We start from the raw sequence: 23241 nt of genomic DNA, 5'->3' as shown, positions 1-23241 counted from the left end.
TATTTTCCTTTCTTTAGCTCAAAAAAAGATTCAGGTAATTTAAAAGGAGGTTTTTCTCCATTTTCATAAATAATAGCTATATTGCCACAATCTTACCAACCTTCCTGAAAATCACTAACAAACATTTAGTTTGATAAAACTGAATAGAATACAAATGAAGACAAAATTAACATTATCTGGATTCAACAGCAACCCGCAGAATAACCTGTAAAAGTAGAAACAGCACCGAACCCCCACTTTGCTAAAGGGCATGAAAAGTGCATTTTTTAGGGGTGTGAATCCCTCACATATGTTCACCCAGACATTGTCTCTGGTCTCAGGCTTAATATATTCAACTGTTTGACAACCTGAAATGGAAAAAGAGCTTTACAAATCTGAATATAAACATTATTTTGTTTTCAAGATTGATCTGGGTCTGAACACAATCTGTCTTTACAATTTTGTATCTAAAATTGATGCTATGTATCCTAGATCAGTCATTCCAAAATTGTGCATTAAGGAAACTACAGCTGTACTTACCTTCATGAAGCAAAAGTTTCTTGAGACAAAATTGCCAGAAGTTGTTGGATGAATGATCTCCAAGATACGTACAGTTTGGTGAAAAGAGCAAAGAGCATTAACAGTGCAAGTAGAAAAGGAATGGGTATACAATATGCTTCTCTAGCACAGACCATCATGGGAAGGATTCAAGGGCAACTGTTCAGAGTGGTTTTCTCTGGCAAAGAGAATAGGAGCCAGGGATCAGTGGTACAGTAAGTACTTACTTTCTCTTGCATTGCTAGAATATCTTTATTGTGGTCACATATTAACCCTCTCTGCCCCCCTTTCCCTATTTTAATGAATCATGAATATGTTAATTACATTAATAATAGAGATAACATAAACATATTTCAACCTCCTTACATCTCAATATTTTGTCAACTTTGCTTCAGTTCTTATTTTCTTTAAATAAATACCCATATATTACAACTTGCGTGATGCTTTGTCTCCCCCATCTCATTCTCTTCTTCCACCAGAGATAACACTTACTAACTGTGGTATTCAAACTATGCATGTGTTTATACCTTCAATACATAGAAATGTATAAACATAGCATTACTTGTGTGTTCTTTAATTTCATATAAATTGTATCATATGTACCTATGCTTCCTCAATTCACTTTTTAAAGTTCAGCATTGTTTGTTAAAGTAATTCAGGCTGATATATATAATATATGTCATTTTAGTTCATCCATTTTAACTGCTTGGTAGTATTCCACTGTTACAAATCTCCTCCAACTTATTATTTAAAAAAATTCTTTAATGTTTATTTATTTTTGAGAGAGAGAGAGAGAGAGAGAGAGAGAGAGCATGAATGGGGGAGGGGCAGAGAGAGAGGGGACACAGAATTTCATGCGAATTTCATTTTATTTTCCTACTTGTGCTTTTAGTTTTCAAATTTCTACATTTGAAAATAAATGTTACTTTCATGACCAGGAAAATATTATTTTAAGAGACTGCATGGAATTTATACTTCCTGCTTGCACATCATTAGCGATTTAGTTTTTGTTCAGACCAGGTGTATTACCCATAGCTCCCACAGATAAGCGCTTAACAAATGCTCTTCAAGATGAAAATAATGCATAAATGCAGTCTGAGGGCAAATGTCTTGTTCCATGAACTGAGAGAGAGAAAACCAAGAGCCTTCTCAGAAAACAAAACACTGAATGTTTTGTGGTAATGTCCCCCAGATTAAGTAGCTAAAATGCACTTGAAAGGTAAGGTTCCGGAACAGCACAATACAGCAGTCTGAGTCTCCAAAAAACAGAAACACATTTTGCAAATTAGTTCTGTCACTAAAAGCTGCATTAGCTTTAAAGTCATTTCGATCATAGTAAGACTGACAGGGACAGTTTACAAAATGGCAGCATTTTGTAAATGCTGGAGAGTAATATTAGTAGGAAATGAGGTTAACAGTTGCCTGTGAAGTTAAGATAGGCAATTATTTCATTGATCCCATGTGATCGAGAGAGTATGAACTGTTGTTTGGTTTATTTGATTTTTAAAAACCAAAAATCTTACTCAAAAAATCTCATAAATCCCCCTATCAAATACAAGTGTCAATAACAATATTTATAAGTACCATAGAAACTGACCCCAGGTAGTTGAGAGAATTTTTATAACTTTGACGTGCTCGACAGTAGTTAGTAGCAAAGATTAAAACTCAAAACTCTTTACTCCTAGTTCTCTATGCTTCTACTAAGAGGTACAAAATGAGGTTACCATCTAATCCCCTACCCTTCTATCCTCACCCTAGAAATAATTTTTGTCCTAAGAAATGTAGGAATACACAAGACAGCCTAAGCAAGTTTTTTACAGTCTACCTTTTGTACCTTTCCAGGCCCATCACCATCCTCTTCCATCTTCTCACCAAGAATCTGCTCCTCCAGTCACTGGGCAAGTACATCTTATGCTTTCACACCTTCATCCCTTTGCTTGTCTTCTTTCCTGTCCCCTTTCTCCTTTCTTAACACCAATGAATCCTTCATTCTTCAATGTCATGTCCTTCTGAAGGGTTTGTTCAGCCCCCAGAGAGAACTAACCCTGTTCTTCTCATTGCCACCTTACTTACAACAGCCCTTGTTTGATTCACCTGTGTATCATTGCCACCTCACCTTGTGCTGGGTGTACGATGGATGCCAATACAGTAAACAATTGTCGAGCATCAGTAAAGTGGCCAGTGCTGCCTGAGGAGTTGGGGAGACAGAGATTATAGGCATCCTGTGTCTGAATCAGGCCCACCATCCAGTGACTTGACAGAGAAATAAACAGGAATCATTGTTGTGGCAGCATCAACAGAGGATACAATAGTTTGTAGAACTTAACCACAGAAAATAAGAAATGCTACATGGGTGGGCTCAGTGAACACTCTGCTCCACTATTACCACTTTGTGGCACTCAGGGATGTGGTATAAGAGAACATGACTGTTTCTATGGAATCAACATCAAAAGGTCAGTGTATTCAAAACTAACCCTTTAGTCCACTGTCTTCAGTCAAGTTCCCTCCTCATTCTTTCTCTCTGTGATACCACTATGGTTTTTCTAAGACCAGACTTGAAAGCTTTGTAATCTTTTTTTTTAATATTTATTTCTTTGAGAGAGAGAGGGAGAGAGTGTGTGCATGTGTGTGTGTGTGTGTGTGTATGTGTGTGTGTGTGTGAGTGGGGTAGGGCAGAGAGAGACAGAGGAGTGAGAGAGAGAGAGAGAGAGAGAGAGAGAGAGAGAGAGAGAGACAGAATCTCAAGCAAGCTTGTGCTAACAACTTAGAGCCTAATGCAGGGTCCAATCCCCTGAACCATGAGATCATGACCTGAGCCAAAATCAAGAGTCAATCGCCCAACTGAATGAGCCACCCAGGAGCCCTGAAAACTTTGTAATCTTTGATTCTTCCCATTCCTCATCTCTCATATCTAAAATGTATTAATTGATCTTTATTTAATAATATTTGGTTCTCCATTTCTGAAGCCCTTACTCCAAATTATTAGTCCCTCAAATCTGAATTCTCTCTGGTCTTTCTCCTTTCTTGTCCATTTGTCACAGAGCCTAAAGAATGTGTTCTAAAAACTGTTTACCCCAAAATCCCCCTATTTATAAGTGTGCAATGGTTCCCACTGGCTATAAATCCATTCTGGCCCTATCCTAGGCTTCTACCACTATTAAGACATCATCTTCCTCCCAACAAGTCATCTATATGCATCTTTCAGAAATGCCCTACACATTACCTTGTCATATATATCGTATGAAGTAAATAAGTAATGATCACCTACAAAATGTACTTCTCAAAATCTTCTGGAAAGAATTCCTACAGAATGTGGTCCCATGGAAAATCTGACAATTCTTAAGCCCAATAGCCACTAACAAAGATTAAATATAATTTAACCAAGTTTTGACAAGTTCCTTCAAAATCACTAGGTGGATGTCATCTGGTCCCAGTGGTTTAATGATCACCCACTTTTTCAATCAGGCCTTGAGTATCTAACACATTTACCGGTAGTTGATGCAAAATCTCTAAAACTATCTACTTCTAAAGAAGACAAAGTTTCTTAACGTTTTCTTCAGAAAAATGGTTTCAATTTAATGACATAAAGCTCTGAAACTTCCTGGAAATTTCCCATGCAATTTTTTAGCACAAAGAAAATCAAGACTGTAAGGAGTACCATAAGGCCTTGTCCTATTGAGCTCCCCTGGAGAAATCAAAGTACCTTCAGTTAATTGATATTATTGATGCATTTACCCAATGGCCATCAAAATGGCACTGATTCTTAGGAAACCACTTTCAATGAAATCCATCACAAAATTTTTGAGTACAAAATATGCACTCACCAGCTTGCTTCGGGGACTGTAATTCTAAGAATACAATTAGGCTGTCAAAGAGGACTTTCATGGACTAAGAAAAAGATAGAAGTTCCAATTAAATCTAGAGCAATAATCTGACATAACTGCAAATACATCAGCTCTGGACTACCCTGGTGATGAGTCTATGAACCAGAAACTAGAAGGCAGAGGACAAAAAGAGACAAAAACCAAGAGTCCAAACCAAAGAAAGAAACAGGAAGAAACGAGAGATGAAAAGAGGAACAGAAAGAAAGGCAGAGATGGTTAGTAGAGAGAAGTACAGATAAAGAGACAGACAAGCAGAGTAAATAACATAGACACAAAGAAAAAGAGAAAAAGGAGAGACATAGAGAATCCCAGCTATCGAGAAGAAATTTCCTAGTCTTACATGATTAAGTTCAATATTAAGTATAACCTTCTGATTACTGAACACATTTCTTAAATTCACTCACACCAGTTATCAAAAACTTATAGTTATTAACCAGTGATATTTTTTGTTAGGAAAAAGGAATTAGATTTGCTAAAGAGAAGGAAAGATGAAATACCAGCTGGATAAGGGTGTTTATTAAAAAGGATACCTGGGTGCTATCAACCTACGTTATTTCATCAGTAAGTCTACAGAGCACATCATCCATACTTTTACAATCTCAAAAGAAAATCTTTTCCTGGAAGATTTTTCATAAAATTAAACATTGGGAATATAACTAATGCAATCTAAATGTCCAACTACACTAAAGGCTCCACAAAGCAAATGGAAAGAAACTCCATCCCTGCCTCCAGAGAAGCTTTAGAACTAAGACAACAATAACAAAGATAAATATTGTATGACAACTAAAAACATGTAAGTAAAAAAGTCAAGATTTCACATTATATAAGCATAAATCTAAGTGAATGTCATAAGATTACAGGAGAAGAGGGAACCAGATAATGTTTAAAAAGTAAAAGAGGGGCGCCTGGGTGGCGCAGTCGGTTAAGCGTCCGACTTCAGCCAGGTCACGATCTCGCGGTCCGTGGGTTCGAGCCCCGCGTCGGGCTCTGGGCTGATGGCTCGGAGCCTGGAGCCTGTTTCCGATTCTGTGTCTCCCTCTCTCTCTGCCCCTCCCCCGTTCATGCTCTGTCTCTCTCTGTCCCAAAAATAAATAAATGTTGAAAAAAAAAAATTAAAAAAAAAAAAAGTAAAAGAGAAGCAGCTTTGTTTCCTCTTGGAGAAAATGACAAACTACCCAAATACCTTCCTTAACTTCATGCTTCAAGCAGCAAGTGGATTTTTGCTTTTAATATCAAATGAAGAGTTTTGAGTTAATTATACTCTTTAATTCATAGTATACCATCATCACTGGCCTATTCAAGGCAAATCTCTTTGTTTTATTTGCTTGTTTTTAAAACTTATTTATTGTCTTTTAACCCCACTCCCACTCCTCATTCCCACCTCCACCCCATGTCTTAAGTAGACAACCATTCTAAGATCTTTTTTGTTTTATGTCTTCTTAGAAAATATGAAACATAATTCTACGTGCAGGCAAAATTGTATTTATATGTATGCAATTGTATTGTGTATTTCTTTCTACTTTTTATTACTTTTATTCAGCTTTATGCATGTAAGATCCATCCATGTTGCTATACATATATTAGTCTGTTGCTTCTAACTTCTGTAAAACATTCCCTGGGAGGCATCCACCACATCTTACATGTCTACTCTCTCAGGGAGGGACCTCCAGATGGACCCTATCCCCCGCAAAAAAGGCTATAATAATTATCTTTGTATATATACCCATAGGTAACTGAATGGCAATTTCTTCGGGAAATATACCACGGAAGTGAAATACTAGGTAATTGAATATAAAAATATATTTAGGTTGGTTAAATACTACCAGTATGTTCTCCAAAATGGTGGCACCATGCTTCATGCTCACCCATCAGTGCATGAGGGTTCCTATGTCCTCACAGCCCCACCAACACATTTTACATCTTTGCTGTAAAATGATCTCATTTTTTTCAAAATTTGCATTGTTCTCATTACTAATGAGTTGAGATCTCTATACACATGTTAGCTTTTATGGTTCCTCTTCTTTAAATTGTTTATTCAGAACCTTTGTCCAGTTTGCTACTAGGGCTACTGCCTTTTTATTATTGATTTCCAATAGTTCATAGCCTACATATTAATCCCATAACAATTTTAGACAGTGTTAAGATCTTTTCCCATTTTGTCATCTAACAGCTTTTGTCATGGTATCCTTCATGTTAGAAATTCTTAATTCTGATGCAATAAAATTCAGTAATGCTTTTATTGTATGGTTTGTGCTTTTTAAGCTGTGTTTGTATGAGAGTGTACCACATAGGAGATAGATGTGGAAGTCCCATTCTTAAGGAAACAGCCAAAAGGAAAATATTAATACATGAGAAATGTGGGCAGAAATGTCCACGAGGCAAGGTGAAGAAGGAAGCCTCTTAAGAAGGCATGAGTTGGGATAAGGCTCTGCCACATATTGGCTGCGTGACCTTGGACAAAGTGCTGAAATTCCCAGAGTGTGTCGCCTGTAAGATGTGAACAATACCTAGCCCAAAGGATACTGTAAGTAAAAGAATTGTGTGATGACTAGCGTATAAATGTCACTCAATAAATGTGAGTTCCTTTGTCCCCCCACCCCCTTCCTCCTCATCCCTACTCCTGCCTTGACGCAGAGAGAGAATTTGTAACCTCTGACACTTTGGAATTGGATCCTTCAGCTGATCCCATAACTGCAAATTCCAAGAATCACCTGTGGATACAGGCTCTTTAGAACACTTGTTCACACTGTGATGAGATATTAGACAAAGATAAATCCGTGTGTGTGTGGGGGGGGGGGAACACTGAAAATGCTGTTTCCCTGATGAGACCAAAGGAGGAGAAAAGGACAAGTTCAAATAACTAATTCTCTGATGATGGGGCCTTGTGCACAAAGTAGTTAGCACTTCACTAAGAAATGGATCAAAATTATAAGTAGTAGAATGTCTTTCTTTGGTAGATGTGCTAAGAGTATGCAGGAAGGCTATTTTAAGTTCCTCTGAGATGAACACAATAAGAGTTTGGAATATGCTTAAACTGCACCTTTCTAGACGTTCTGATCCATGCTGCTTAAATCTTCAGAAAGAATAGACTGTGGCAAACAACCCAATCATGATTTCATTGATGTTTATTTTCCCTTCTTTTTGTTATGTGCCTTTACTTTCGATGCACACCAAAACTCAATGCTATTTGGATATGACAGGGACATAAAAGACCTATGGAAATCATGTAGAGCTAAAGGAAGCTTGTTTGAGTAGGAATAAATTTTTAAATCTATTTAAATTTAAAAATATCCCTTTTAAATGTATGATATTTCTCACAATCTAATCATCAGATCAATGGATATTTAATATGCATCTATTACCTACCAGGCACTGAGACTATCGCTAAAGGAGATACAAAGATAAGATGTGGCTTTTACCCTGGAGGAGGTCACAATCTCTCAGAAGAGAGAACCCTGTGAATAATCAACTTCAATAAATTGTGATCATTGCATAATATAGGCAAAGTGCTAAGAGAATAGAGATGAAAGAACAATTAAGTTTACTAGGTTTGGATTCAAGAAAGACTTTAAAGAAAAGATCCGTTTTATTTTTTTTTTATTATTTTTTTTAATTTTTCAACGTTTATTTATTTTTGGGACAGAGAGAGACAGAGCATGAACGGGGAAGGGGCAGAGAGAGAGGGAGACACAGAATCGGAAACAGGCTCCAGGCTCTGAGCCATCAGCCCAGAGCCTGACGCGGGGCTCGAACTCCCGGACCGCGAGATCGTGACCTGGCTGAAGTCGGACGCTTAACCGACTGCACCACCCAGGCGCCCCTAAAAGATCCGTTTTAAATGAGTCTTTAAAATGAGTAGGAATTCTCCAAGCAGGGAAGAGTTGGGTTAGGCTGAGTTAGGATTAGGTTTAGGGTTAGGGTGAAGGTTAAGTTAGCCAGAGGCCCAAGAAATAGCTTTCAAGGTAAAGAAGTGTGAACATGTTAAGGCAAGAGCAGTTAGGCCCATGTAGCTTCAGCCTAAGGTGTGTGGCTAGAGAGGAACTAGACATAAACCTAGAAACAGAGCCTGGGGTCACCTTTTTAAAGGTTGTAAGAATTTAACTATACCATGAACAATGAAAAATTTTAAGGGAATGGCATAATGAGATCCATATTTTACTAAGACAACTGAAGCAGCAGTGTTGAAATTGATCAAACTGAGACTGGGGTCAGGAAGATCAATTAGGAGATGATTATAACACTAGTCAGGAGATGTTAGGTCCTGAACTCTGATGCTACAGTGAGATAGACAAAAGGAATCACACATGACATTTAAGACTTGGTGACCAACTGAATGTTGGAGCAATATAAATGCAAAGACTTAATTCATTCGACTAATATTTCTTGAGGCTTTTTTGTGCATGAGATACCATGCTAAGGACTAGGGCAAATTTTCTCAACTTCGACACTACTGGCACTTTGGAATGGATAATTATTTGTTGAGGAGGAAAAAGAACCTGTTCTGTACATTATGGGATGCTTATTAGTATTCCTGGCCTCTACCCACTAAACTCAAGCAGTACTGCCTCTCAGTCACAACTATCAAATTGTGTCCAGACATTGCTAAATTTCCCTTGGGGAGCACAACGGCCTGAAGTTGAGAACCACTGAAACTTGAATCTCTGACTCTAAGAGCCTTACTATCTAGTAGAGAAAGCATGTATAGGGTACAGAAAGGAGATGAGCAAACACAGAAAAAGTCTCCATAGAGGAGACATTTGAGCTGAATCCTTAAATATGGGCATTCCAGGCAGAGAATAAAAACATGACAGCAAGATACCATCTCAGATATTAGACACTCTAAGCATGGGTGCCTGGGTGTATGACAACATCATTAACAAATATGAGAAACAGAGGGGAGAAAGATGCTGAATTTGTGGGACTACTAGAACATCCAGTAGTTCTTGGAACTACAGACAGAAGTCAGGCATATATATATATATATATATATATATATATATATATACACACACACACAATTATATATATATATATATGTATATATATATACATATATATATATATATACATATATACATATACATATATATACATATATATATATATACAATTAAAAGTTGTAAGTATATAGGTGGTACTTAAAGCCATGGAATTGGATCATATTACTTAAGGCAAATGTTTACAGGCAGAAACCTCTGAAAACACCAACATTTAAGATGAAGCCTAGGAAAGAGAAGCATCCAAAATAGATAAGGGGGAAACAGCAGAGAAGATGAAGGAGAGAACCTACTTTAATTTATGTGGCAAATTTCATAATCAGCCTAGAACATTTCTCTTCAATCCATCAGAATGTCCAGGGAGATATGCCCCCACTTCATTCCATGATTACTCTCCTCATATTCTTTTTAGTCTTTTTAGAGTCACTATAATTCATTTGTTACAGAGGACCAAGTTGCTATTGGTGGTGTTATGTGTACTATATAACCAGTGGCTATCTTTTTTTACTTGTTTATTTATACAAAACAAAAACTTCATACCATATTGTTATCAAAGAGGCATAATGAAATGAGCATTGTGTTGGATGTGGACAATTGGCATTTAACATCCATTCTAAGCATTCTTCACAAAACTAGAACAAACAATCCTTAAATTTGTATGGAAACACAAAAGACCCCAAGTAGCAAAAGTAATGTTGAAAAAGGAAACCAAAGCTGGAGGCATCACAATCCTGGACTTTAGCTTGTATTACAAAGCTGTAATCATCAAGACAGCATGACATTGGCACAAAAACAGATACATAAACCGATGTAATAGAATAGAGAACCCAGAATTGGACGCATAAATGTATGGCCAACTAATCTTCAACAAAGTAGGAAAGAGTATCCAATGGAAAAAAGACAGTCTCTTTAGCACATGGTGCTGGGAGAACTGGACAGCAACACAAAGAAGAACAAAACTGGAAACTTTCTTACATCACACACAAAAATAAATTCAAAAATGGATGAAAGACCTAAATGTGAGACAGGAAACCATCAAAATCCTACAGGAGAAAACAAGCATCAACCTCTTTGACCTCAGCTGCAGCAACTTCTTACTTGACATGTATCTGAAGGCAAGGGAAATAAAAGCAAAAATAAACTATTGGGACCTCATCAAGATTAAAAGCTTCTGCACCAAGCAGAAGCATCAAGATTAAAAGTTTCCTTCTGCAAAGGAAACAATCAACAAAACTAAAAGGCAATTGATGGAATGGGAGAAGATATTTGCAAATGAAATAGCAGATAAAGGGTTAGCATCAAAAAATCTATAGAGAACTCACCAAATTCAACACCCCCCAAAACAAATAATCCAGTGAAGAAATGGGTAGAAGACATGAATACACAGACACTTCTCCAAATAAGACATCCAGATGGCAAACAGACACATGAAAAGATGCTCAACATCACTCATCATCAGGGAAATACAAATCAAAACCACACTGAGATACCACCTCACACTGATCACAGTGGCTGAAAGTGACAACTCAGGAAACAACAGGTATTGGCGAAGATGTGAAGAAAGGGGAATCCTTTTGTACTGTTGGTGGGGATGTAGCCATTCTGGAAAACAGTGTGGAGGTTCCTCAAAAAATTAAATATAGAATTACCCTACAACCCAGCAATACCACTACTGGGAATTTATCCAAATGATACAGGACTGCTGATTCATAGGGGCACATGTACCCCAATGTTTACAGAAGCACTACCAACAATAGTCAAATTATGGAAAGAGCCCAAATGTCCATCAACTGATGAATGGATAAAGAAGATGTGGTATACATATACAATGGAGTATTACTCGGCAATCAAAAAGAATGAAATCTTGCCATTTGCGACTATGTGGATGGAACTGGAGGGTATTATGCTAAGTGAAATTAGTCAGTCAGAGAAAGACAGATATCATATGATTTCACTCATACGTGGAATTTGAGAAACTTAACAGAAGACCATAGTGGAAGGGAAGGAAAAATAAGTTACAGAGAGAGGCAAACCATAAGAGACCCTTAAACACAGAGCACAAACTGAGGGTTGATAGGGGTGGGGGGTGGAAGGGGTGGAGGAGGTAGGTGATGGGTATTGAGGAGGGCACTTGTGATGAGCACTGGATGTTATATGTAAGTGATGAATCACAGGAATCTACTCCTGAAGCCAAGACTACACTGTATGTTAGCTAACTTGACAATAAATTTTAAAAAATAAAAATAAATAAATGTGTCTTTATTGTGTATAAAGACTAAAAACCTACAAACTAAATTTCTTCCTACAGCTAGGGTTCTAGAAATAATTTAAGTGTCACCAACTCTATGCACCTGAACAAGATCTGGAAAGCAGAACTGGGTGAAGACTTCTTTCTACTGCTTCTACTATTTCCAAGGCAAGCACAATTGTGGCACTGTCTGGATTTTCTACAGCAACTTTCTGATAAAAGCCATTGCTCAATCTAAGAAAAGCAATAGCAGTCTTGCTAGTTTGTTTCTACAGAATGGTTCTCAAATTCATTCCTGAAAAGTTCAAGTTAAAGTCTGCATTATGAGATTTCCCAATAATTAGGGGGGAAAAAAACCTTAAAATCCTAAAATATACCCATGTGTACTTTAAATTTAAACCAGGTAGAGTGGTTCCACAACTAAACATTAACTGTCAGTCAATTCTACACATTAAGTCCAGTTTAGTGCTATCTCTACCTCTCTTCCTCCCACTCCTAAATCATTTCTATGAAGAAAAGTCATGAGGTACACATAGTTTGACATGACCCAGCAGAAGTACCAATCAGGGGACTCAGCTCAAAATCTAAGGCCAGACAGACTGGATTCTTAAGTTTGTAAGTGCCATTTCTAGATCAAGTTCCCACCAATCTGCAAACCATGATGTTAATGTTCCAAAGGCTGTGTAAACTGAGCTAAAGAACTGTATCTTAGAGCACTATGATAGGACAGAAGGAGCATAAATTAGTCAACTTTGTTGCTTTACAATCTTTTAATGCACTCCAGGGCCAGTTAGCCCTCTTCATATATGAGAAATAAGTAAACTCTTAAGAAAACATGAAAAAGGAGATAATGAATCAATACAAACCATATCAATAGCTTAAAAAAATCAATTTGAATCAGGTGACAAAGAATTTAAATATTTACTATGTAAAGAGTTCCTATACATCAGTTAGAAAATCACTGAAGTACCAATAGAAAGTGGGCAGGGGATATTCACAGATAATCTGAAGAAGAAAAATACAAGTAACAATAAGTATATTAAAATATTAGTCTCACCAATAAGCAAAGAAATACAAAATAAAATAACAGTGAAATATCATTGTAAGCCCATCACAATGGCAAAGATTAGAAAAAAAAAATATCCAATGCATATGAATGCACAGGGATTAGAATATTAAGATACACTGCTGACAAGACAGTAGATGTGCATAATCCTTCTGGAAAACAATTTAACAAATATATCAAGAGCTTAAAATATCAATATTTATATTAAAATTTTGAATAATTAAATAGACTATATTTATACACTGTATTATAAATAATTTATATTATATATAATGTTATATAAATTCTATTATATTAACATTTCACATAATTTAAAATATTTGGACAAAAAAATGGTTTCTAAGAATTTTATTTGCATTTTTTGTATCTATAGGAGCAGTTTCAAAGCTATTTTTTGCCACCCTTTTAAGACTCCCTAGAATATCCCAATCATTCCTCTCTTTCTGATATTCATAAAAAATACAAAAATTTCTCCTTTAAAAATCTATCTGTATTAAAGGATTTGTATAGCTATGTTATCTGAAACAGTAGAAAAAAAGGAAAAAGGAAATAATAGAGATTCCAATAACGGTTTTATTCATGTTAATTATTGTATATTTGTGTTTTATAACCATTAACATTTATTTCAAAGGATATTTATTAAATGTGGTAAATGTCTATGATATATGACATAAAAGGCCACAAATATATATAGTTTCATCTCAAATTTATAAAACAAAAATATACATGCATATGGAAAAATTAGAGAGAAAAATAAAAACACTAGAAATACTTTGAGAGAAAAGATCACAGATGATTTTTATTATTTTTATATTTATGTACATGTTTTCTGTAATGAGCAAGATTGATTTTATAATCAGAAAACAATTACGAAGCAAATTACGATGGGTCAACAACATCAGTAGGTAGAAGGAAGCACTATTTTTTATTATTAAAAGTCACTAATAGTCTAAGGAAAGATCTACCTAAAATAATTCACTGTTCCTCAAACACTGAAAGAATAACGAATAAGTGCTGAGTATGGTGCTAGGTGCCGAGGATAGAGAGATGGATAAAATTCAGTCTGGTTTTTCAGGAGCTCCCAACACAATTTGCAACATATAGTATTCTGGGAAAGCCCAGTACCTCTACAGAGATGTCAGTGTCCATAGAGAACTAATAAGTACTAAATAATCTGCTATTTGGGGTTCAGAGACTATATAATGAGACCCACAGAATTATGTGTACTGAGGAGGGGCAACAAAATTCTGCCCAAGTTTCGCTTTCTTGCCCGTATATCAGCCTCTCTTGGATTTGGCTGCTGGTTCTCATTCTTTCACTCAGTCCATTTAAATCTGATGTCTGCTATGTTCTCTCAGGATTGATTTGAAATTATAGTTTCTCCTGTCTTCTAAGTTTCATTCAGCATCTTGTCTTACTTGGCCTACTTGCATATCTGTCTCCTTCCAACTATCCACAGATAATTCACAGAGCCTTAACCTGACACACAAATACATTAACACACACTGTCATACTCAACTCTAAGATTGGACAGTTAAAGAAAATCATCTCTGGTTATGTAAGAAATCTGTTCCAGAGCATATGCCTGGGAGAACCCCTGCTGTCGTGAACTCTAGCTTCACTCATCCCTTGTGGATTCTCATAAAAATCACAATCTTTTCAATCTGGAAGAAACCTTACAGATTCAAATGTCAGACATCTCTCATTTTACAGATGATAAAATTAAGATCCAAAATGATCAAAAGACTGGACCAAGGTCACACAACTAGTAGGTGGCTGAACCAAGGACATAACATGGGTTTCCTAAGAGATGAGCTCTGTACCACACTACCTGCATACAGAGGTCCCTTTATGCTGACTTCACTCTATCTCCTGTGGGAATTTCTCCTTACCTGGTTCAGACTAACTCTCCAGTGTCCTTAGAGCTGAAAATAGCCCAGTTGCCAGACAACTGTTTATCTACTTTGAGCCCCATGGAATAAGGAGTGGGGTGAAAGTGAGTCTTGGAACACCACAATAGATTCTAGTGAGTAAAACTCACTTCCCCTGGGTTTTGAAAGCCCCAGGAGCAATCAGTAACTTGGCTTAGTTTTCAATACCAGGCAGATAGCCAGGGAAGATCAGGCCCAGCTACAGAATGAGAAATGAGGATAAGAAAGAAACAGGAATGAGAAACATGTCCAAAAAGAAGGTGCAGACACCAATATATTCTGTCACAGTATGGGTATCAGCAACTTTTGAGACAGATCTGCTTCAGTCAGAAGACTAAAAAGGGAAACCTTATAAATGAAGATAACATACAAGTATTTGTATATGAGGCAATATAGTCTAGTAACTAAAAGCACAGACTTTGGAGTTTGACAGTTGGCCTCTCACTAGTTGTGTAACCTTGGGCTAACTACCTCACCTCTGGTTTTCTCATCTGTAAAAAAGAAAAAAATAGCTAGGTCTTTTAACGTAGTTTGGAAAACTTAAAAAGGAAAAAAAGTTATACAGACTATTTATGTAGTTAGATAGATAGATAGATAGATAGATAGAAATAGATCTACATGCGTGTTGTGTTTGTGTGCATATATACATACATATATGTACATATATGCATGTGCATATACATATGTATATATATGTAAAGTCTGGTGCCTAATACAGACTAGTGTATAACAGAGGCAACTGAACAAAACACCTGGCTGACACTACAGAACCCAAGTTTAAGCGTTCCCTAATATCTCAGAAATCACCTATTCATGCAGTCTCAGAGAAATCAAAACAGACTATCCCAATGGTACTTCCAGAAAGGTGTAATGAGAAACTTGGCAGATCTGTCCTCTACAAAACTTAAATAAGAAAAATTATTTTTTTAAAAATCACTTAAAGTCTCTCAAAACTGTCTTAAGGGCATAAAGCAAATGGAGAAACATTCATTCAAGAAAAACTACTAAATCTGAGTTAGAATCATGAGAGTCTATAGAGTTTGGGCCATGACCTGCTTCCTTCTCCCACCCCCAGCTCTATTATGTTACAAAAACTCTATTATGAGCACTCCACTCCAAAAGGGCTGAAGCCCTATTCCTCTACCCAGCCCCAACTCACATGTTAGAAATCCTACCTTAAGCATAGCCACCAAGAATACTTGGACCTTGATCATCACTGTCTGTCTCAGCTTATTCCTAGGCTGAGGTCCCACACTGGGAGAGGCAAACTGAGAAGACCAGGAGCTACCACCCTCCCCTTCTAGCACCTGCTAAGGATATCAGTCTGGAAGAAGTAGGCCATTATTACTGTGCCTAACTCCTGTGCTACTTTAGCACAGAGGTTCTCTCAGAAAAGAGGCAAGCAAAGAAAAGGAAGAGCTTTGCAGTTCTTACCCAGGGTAGTGATTGTATTTGAAGCAGAACATAGAGAATTCCATGCCTAAGGGTGTTGTTCAAAACAATGGAGAGTTTGGTAGAAAACAATTAAAGGAGTGCTAGAAGCTTTATGATACTGCTGGTACCAAGCAAAATGGCAGAGCAATCAGAAGTTTAACAGAACCAGGAAAAGAAACAACCAAGAAAAGCCCTCCTGGGAACACACAGTAAACCCTGGTGACTGGAAAAGCTATGCACATGTTCCTACTCAGGAACAATGAAAACAGGACATGGGTCAGATTGAAAACATTCCCCAAGCTGCACACAGATCCATCAACAAAGGGCAGAAGCTTCACTGGCACAAGAGGCTTAAGCACACCCTCGGACCAAACACATGCTGAAAAACAAGCTATTCTGATACAGTGGAAAATATTATTAAGCAAGACTTAATAAAATTACATGCATCCTAGCAGGCTGGAAGAGTATGTGCATGCCCAAGGCTGCCCTCTCAAGACTGAGGGAACTTCCAAGCTACTAGGCTGTGGCTGAACTTAGGGCAAAAACATAAACTCCTTAAGTTTTAACAACAGCCCCCAAGCCATGTGTACACCCAATAATAAAGGGTAAAAATATAACTAACTAATGAGATCTACACACAACATTTCACTAGTAAGTAGTTTATGTGGATCAAGGGCTGACTCCTAATGAGCCAGACTAAAAGTGAAAAAGGGGAAAATAAAAGCATTCTTCACAAGGGCATCAGAATTTGTACACTGTGGGAGAAATAGACTTCACATAGTACAATCAAATCATTAAACAAATAAATGGCAAAGAAAACAAGAAAAATAACATCAACCTCCAGTGGGCAGGAGAGGAGAAAGGAGAAGAATCAGTATTGAGAGTTACTAGAATACATTACTTCAAATGTTCAGTTTTTAACAACAACAGCAACAAAATGATGAGACATTAAAAGAAATAGGAAAGTGTGGCCAATACACTGGATAAAAAGCAGGCAATAGATACTGCTTTTGAGGGGGCCCAGTTGTAGGACATACCAGAAAAAGATGTCAAAGCAGCTGAGTTTATAAATATGTTCAAGGACCTCAAGGAAACCATACTTAAAAGAATTAAAGGAAGTTATGATGACAATGTCTCAGCAAATAAGAATATCAATAAAGAGATAAAAATCACAGGAAAAAATTCTAGAGTTGAAAATTATGATAACTGAAAAGAAAAATTCAGTAAAGGGGCTCAACAATATATTTAAACTAGCAGAAGAAAGAATAAGTGAACTTGATGATAGATTGTTATAGGTTATACAACCTAAAAAGAGAGGGGAAAAAAGGGGAAGAAAAATGAGCAGAGCCTCAGGAAATGTGGGACACCATTAAGTGTTCCACCACTTACTGACAGTGGAAGGACCAGAAGACCAAAAAAGGGGTAGAAAAATATTCATAGAAATAATAGCTGAAAACTTCTCAAATTGAAGAAAATAACTAACTGACACATTCATGAAGCTCAACAACTTCCAAGCAGGATAAAAGCAAAGAGATCCATACCTAGATACATCAGAATCAAAATTATGAAAACCACAAATGAAAACAAAATCAGTAAGAGCAAAATGGTTAATCACATATAAGGGAATCCCAATAACATTAATAACTGATTTCTCATCAGAAACAGCAGAGACCAAAGGACAATGGATGACAAATTCAAAGTACTGAAAGTAAAAAACTGTTAACTAAGAATCGTATATCCAGAAGAACTATGTTTCAAAAATTAAGATTCAATAAACAAATAAGAATAGATGAAGGGTTAGAGAATTTTCTGCTAGCAGACCTGCTTTGGGGGAAAAAAATTAAAAAACTAAAGGGAGTTATTCAGGTTGAAAACAAGTGACACCAAATAACAATTTAGATCCTTATCCTCACAAAATTAAAAATATTTATGCTAATACTTAAGGAAATACTATAAATAACTGCATGCCAACAAATTACATCATTTAGATAAAATAAACAAATTCCTAGAAACACACAAACTACTAAAACTGACTCAAGAATAGAAAATATGAATAGATCTATAACAAGGAATGATATTAAGTTAATAATTAACAATAGTCCCACAAAGAAAATCCCAGGACCAGATGGCTTGTGAATTCTACCAAAAAACTTAAAGAATTAACGTCAATTTTTCACAAACTCTTCCAAAGAACAAAAGACCAGGTGGTATTTTCTAATTAATTATTTGAGTCTAGAATTACCCTGATACCAAACCAGGTTAAGATATCACAAAAAATAATAATAACAATAAAACTGCAGACCAATATCCCTTGTGAGTACAGATGTAAAACTACCAGACATAATACTAGCAAACTGAATTCAGTAACATATGAAAAAGATTATATGCCATAACCAAGTGGGATTTATCCCAGGAACGGAAAGCTGGTTTAATATCTGAATATCAATTAATGTACTACACATAATTCAATAAGGAAAGAATAGAAAGAATAGTCTTTTCAATAGATGATGCTGAGACAACTGAATGACCACATGCAAAAGAATGAAGTTGTACTCCTACCTGACACCATAGATAAAAATTATCTATCACAGACCTAAATGTAATAGCTAAAACTATATAACTCTTAGAAGAAAATTTAGGAGTAAATCTTTGTGATCTTGGTTGGGGCAAAGCTTTCTTAGATATAACACCAAAAGCACAAGCAACAACAAAAAATTTAGATAGGTTGTGCTAAATCAAAATTAAATACTTTTCTGCAGTAATATTACCATCAAAAAAGTGAAAAGCGGGCACCTGGGTGGCTCAGTTGGTTGAGCGTCCAACTTCAGCTCAGGTCATGATCTCACAGCTCATGGGTTCAAGCCCCACATCGGGCTCTGTGCTGACAGCTTGGAGCCTGGAGTCTGCTTCTGATTCTGTCTCCCTCTCTCTCTGCCCCTAACCCACTTGCATTCTGCCTCTGTCTATCTCAAAAATAAACATTAAAAAAAAAAGCGAAAAGAGAATCTATAAAATGGGAGAGGATGTTAGTAAATCAAACATCTGATAAGGGACTTGCATCCAGAATATATGAAGACCTTTTACAACTCAATAATAAAAATTCAAATAGCATAATTAAAAATTGGGCAAAGGATTTGAATACACATTTCTCCAAAGATACACAACTAGCCAATAAGAACATGGAAAGATGCTCAACATCATTAATCATTAGGGAAATGGAAATCATAACCCCAATGAGATATCTCTTTATACCCACCAGGATAGTCATAACCAAAAAGACAGATAATAACAAGTGTTGAGAAGTATGTGTGAAAATTAGAATACACTAATGGAAATGTAAAATGGTACAGTCACTTGGGAAAAGAGTATGGCAGTTCCTCAAAACGTTAAGCACAGAGTTACTATATGACCCAGCAATTCCACTCTTTGGCATATATCCAAGAGAAATGAAACATATGTCCATACAAAAACTTATACACGAAGGTTTTTAGCAGAATTATTCATAATTGCCAAAAGATAAGAAAAACAAATATCCACCAACTGATGAATGAATAGATAAAATGTGGTATATTCAAAAATGGAATACTATTCAACAACAAAAAATGAATTAAGTACTGATTCATGCTAAATATATGAACTAGGAACACATGCTACATGAAAAAAAAAACAGCACAAAAGACTACATGGTGAATTATTATGTTCATGTGAAATATTCAGAATAGGCAAATCCATAAAGATAGAAAATTAGTGATTGCCTTGGGCTTAGGAGGGAGGTAAGGGAGGAAGGCAAAGAAACTGCTAATGAGTATGGAGTTTCTTTTCAGGGTGATGAAAATGTTCTACAATTAGACCACGCAGTAGTTGCACAATTCTGTGAATATACTAAAAACCACTGAATTGTAGATTTTAAATGGGTGAATATTATGTATGTGAATTATACCTCAGAAAAGATGTTTGTTTTTTAACCTGACCATCTACTTCTATACTGGATCTTTCTTTTGGCATTAGAGAAAGTCAAAACTTTCTATAAACTTTTTAGAGAATGTTAACTAGTTTCTATAAAATAGTTCCTCTGTCATAGTTAAATAGTCCAAGAATACATGAATAGTCCATGAGCAGTCCACAGGAAAACAGTCCACGATTGGTCCAAGACTGACTGACAGCTCACTGGTGACTGGTTATATATCCCTGATCTAGTCACTTATACTGTCTGTTGGAGCTGAGCTAGGGCGCTGATAAGTAAAGGCAGAACTTCCCCTGGATAATTCCTTCCATTAGAGTCCTCAGGTTCTGTAAAAATAATTAACTTAAATCAATTCCATATGTAAAAATCTGTTCCCTATCTCATTAATTCTTTTTTTTTTTTAATTTTTAAACTTTTTTTTAAACGTTTTATCTTTGAGAAACAGAACATGAGCAGGGGAGGGGCAGAGAGAGACACACACACACAGAATCTGAAGCAGGGTCCAGGCTCTGAGCTGGCAGGACAGAGCCCGACACAGGGCCCCAACCCACGAACTATGAGATCATGACCTGAGCCAAAGTCAGATGCTCAACAGACTGAGCCACCCAGGCACACCACTTTTTTAATTTTTAAAAACATTTTTAAGTTTATTTATCTTAAGAGAGAGAGAACGTAAATGGGGAAGGGGTACAGAGAGAGGGTGAGAGAGAGAATCCCAAGGAGGTTCCACATCACCAGGGCAGAGCCCAATGTGGGGCTTGAACTCACAAACTGTAAGATCATGACCTGAGCTGAAGTCAGATGCTTAACTGCTTGAGTCACCCAGAAGCCCCCCTAATTCGTTAATTCTAAAAATTTCTGCACATTGAGGTTGCCTGGAGGAAATTATAGTTTTTCTATCCTATGCACACTTATCTCCATGCTCTGGAGAATGAAACTAATATTGTACTAGCTATAAGTTGTTAAGCGATAGGGCTGATAGATATCGTGGACCAATAGTTGTAGATCTTCATTTAAAGGCAACCCTACACAGTCAGCTTTCTTTCAGAAAGAAATAGGAGAAAGGGAAGAAAGGAAGAAGGAAGAACAACAAATATAAGAGCAGAGAATTCATTAAGCCAGTGGAATGAGAAATGATTTTTATCTTCCTTCTTATCATCTAAATTGTAATACGAATCATGCATACTATAATCAACTAAATCACATGACGTTAGTTTTATAAAGTACACAGCAGATTGACTTGAAAAGACAAAGAATACCTTCTGGGGGAGTCCCAATGCTGCTTCCAAGACCCAAAATAGCCATCTTGTGAATCCTTGGCTCCAGCATCACAGCAGATTCTTCCCCCCTCTCCCAGTGGGGTATTTTGACCGGCTCCAAGTGGACATTCTCCAGCCCATCTTCCTGCAGGTTCTGGTGCATGATTTGGATGGCTTTTTCTAAGCTCTTGGAGCCACTTGGTCTGGGTCCAACGGTATCAACCAGAAGTGCCAGTCGCTCATAGGATCTGTTCTGGGCTTTACCATAAACAGCAAGGTTGATGATTGCTTTAGCAACATCTCCATAGCTGGCTATTTCTTCTTTAATTTCTTGAAAAGACCTCTGAGAGATGTCATTCTTATATATCGTTTTCCCAGAGCTCAGGGATAAAAGGTGAACAACACCAACAAATGTGAGAAGAAGGAACTTCATTGATTTTTCCAGTTGGTTTTCTTCCTAAAATAATCTATGTAAGTAAAAAAAAAAAAAAAAAACATGTTTTAGGGGGAAAGAATCTCACAGCTATCTGCCCATAACCCAGGAATTGCTTTTCTTTTCTTTATAATAGATTTTTTTAAGTTTTATTTATTTATTTTGAGAGAGAGAGGGAGAGAGAGAGGGAGAGAGCATGAGCTGGGAAGGGGCAGAGAGAGAAGGAGAGAGAGAATCCCAAGCAGGCTCTGCACTGTCAGCACAGAGCCCGAAGTGGGGCTTGAACTCACTAACTGAACCATAAGATTATGACTTAAACCAAAATCAAGAGTGGGAAGCTTAACCAGGTGTCCCCCAGGAACTACTTTTCAAACAGGAGTCCCCTTCTCTTCTCAACCACTGCCCAACTTCCATCATCAAATGCAGGTACCATAAGTCACAGGAATGAAAAAGTACAGAGACAATGATTGGCTTAATATGCAGTATTTATTAAAACAACAGAATCACATGTTACCTAGTAATCCAGTTTAAAATATGCTAAAAGGTTGGGGTGCCTGGGTGGCTCAGTTGATTCAGCGTCTAACTCTTGATTTTGTCTCAGGTCATGATCTCAGGGTTCGTGAGTTCAATCTCTACAAGGGGCTCTGGGCTCTGGGCTCTGTGCTGACACGGTGAAATCTGCTTGGGATCCTCACTCTCCTCTCTCTGTGCTCCTCCCCTCCCCGCACCCCTTCCCAGCCTGCTCATGTGATCTCTCAAAATAAATAAATAAACATTTTTAAAAATATGCTAAGAGGTTAAAATAGAACAACTAGGAAAGAGAGGAAGAAACAGTGTTACCAGTGTGTTAGCAGTCATAGGGCTCAGAAACTGTCTGCTGCTCCTCCCTCTTAATAGAGTATGATCCAAATGGGTTTTAGAGTTCCCTGTACCTGATATGCTCTCTCCTATCTGCCTATTGAACTCATTCATCAAGGCCGCTGCAGATATTATCTTTTCCTGGTGCTTTCTCTAACCCCACCTGCTCCACATTTAATCCTCACAACAACTCTATGAGATTCTTTTTTTAAATATTTATTTACTTAAATAATCTCTACAACATGGGGCTTGAATTCACGACCCCAGGATCAAGAGTCACAAGCTCTTCTGACAGAACAAGCCAGGTGCCCCTCTATGAGATAATTTCTTAAAATTACTTTCATTTTATAAAAGAGGATCCTGGGGTAGTAAGAGATTAAGTGACTTGCCATAGACACACAAAGGCTTTCTCACTCTAGAGTCCATGCTCTCAACGCCTGAAAGTATGGTTTGAGGGCCAATGCCAGTCCACAGCTGTTTTTCACTAATGTACAATAAATACAGAGGTTAAGAGCAAACACATCCCGTGCTGTGCAGCAAAGTAACCAATAGCCTCATGTGATTATTTCAATTTAAACTGATTTAAATGAAATAAAATATTTAGCTTTTCAGTCATACTAGCTGCATTTC

The 23241-nt window shown here is 36.9% G+C and overlaps 1 protein-coding gene across 2 annotated transcripts in view; it reads right to left on the bottom strand.

Annotated features, from left to right (window-relative positions):
- Positions 1–21787, bottom strand: part of CPQ (carboxypeptidase Q) — a 351664-nt gene extending 329877 nt beyond the window's left edge. For both annotated transcript variants that reach the window (XM_043601429.1, XM_043601430.1), the window contains exon 1: positions 21321–21787. In XM_043601429.1, coding sequence (XP_043457364.1) covers positions 21321–21753 — 433 coding nt within the window. In that variant the 5' untranslated portion in view covers positions 21754–21787. The remainder of the gene's footprint in view (positions 1–21320) is intronic.
- Positions 21788–23241: the final 1454 nt, after the last annotated feature.

Source organism: Prionailurus bengalensis, chromosome F2 (assembly GCF_016509475.1).
Source record: "Prionailurus bengalensis isolate Pbe53 chromosome F2, Fcat_Pben_1.1_paternal_pri, whole genome shotgun sequence".
NCBI classification, from domain to species: domain Eukaryota; kingdom Metazoa; phylum Chordata; class Mammalia; order Carnivora; family Felidae; genus Prionailurus; species Prionailurus bengalensis.
The sequence above is the reverse complement of the archived record's forward strand: the minus strand, read 5'-3'. Positions and strand labels throughout refer to the sequence as shown.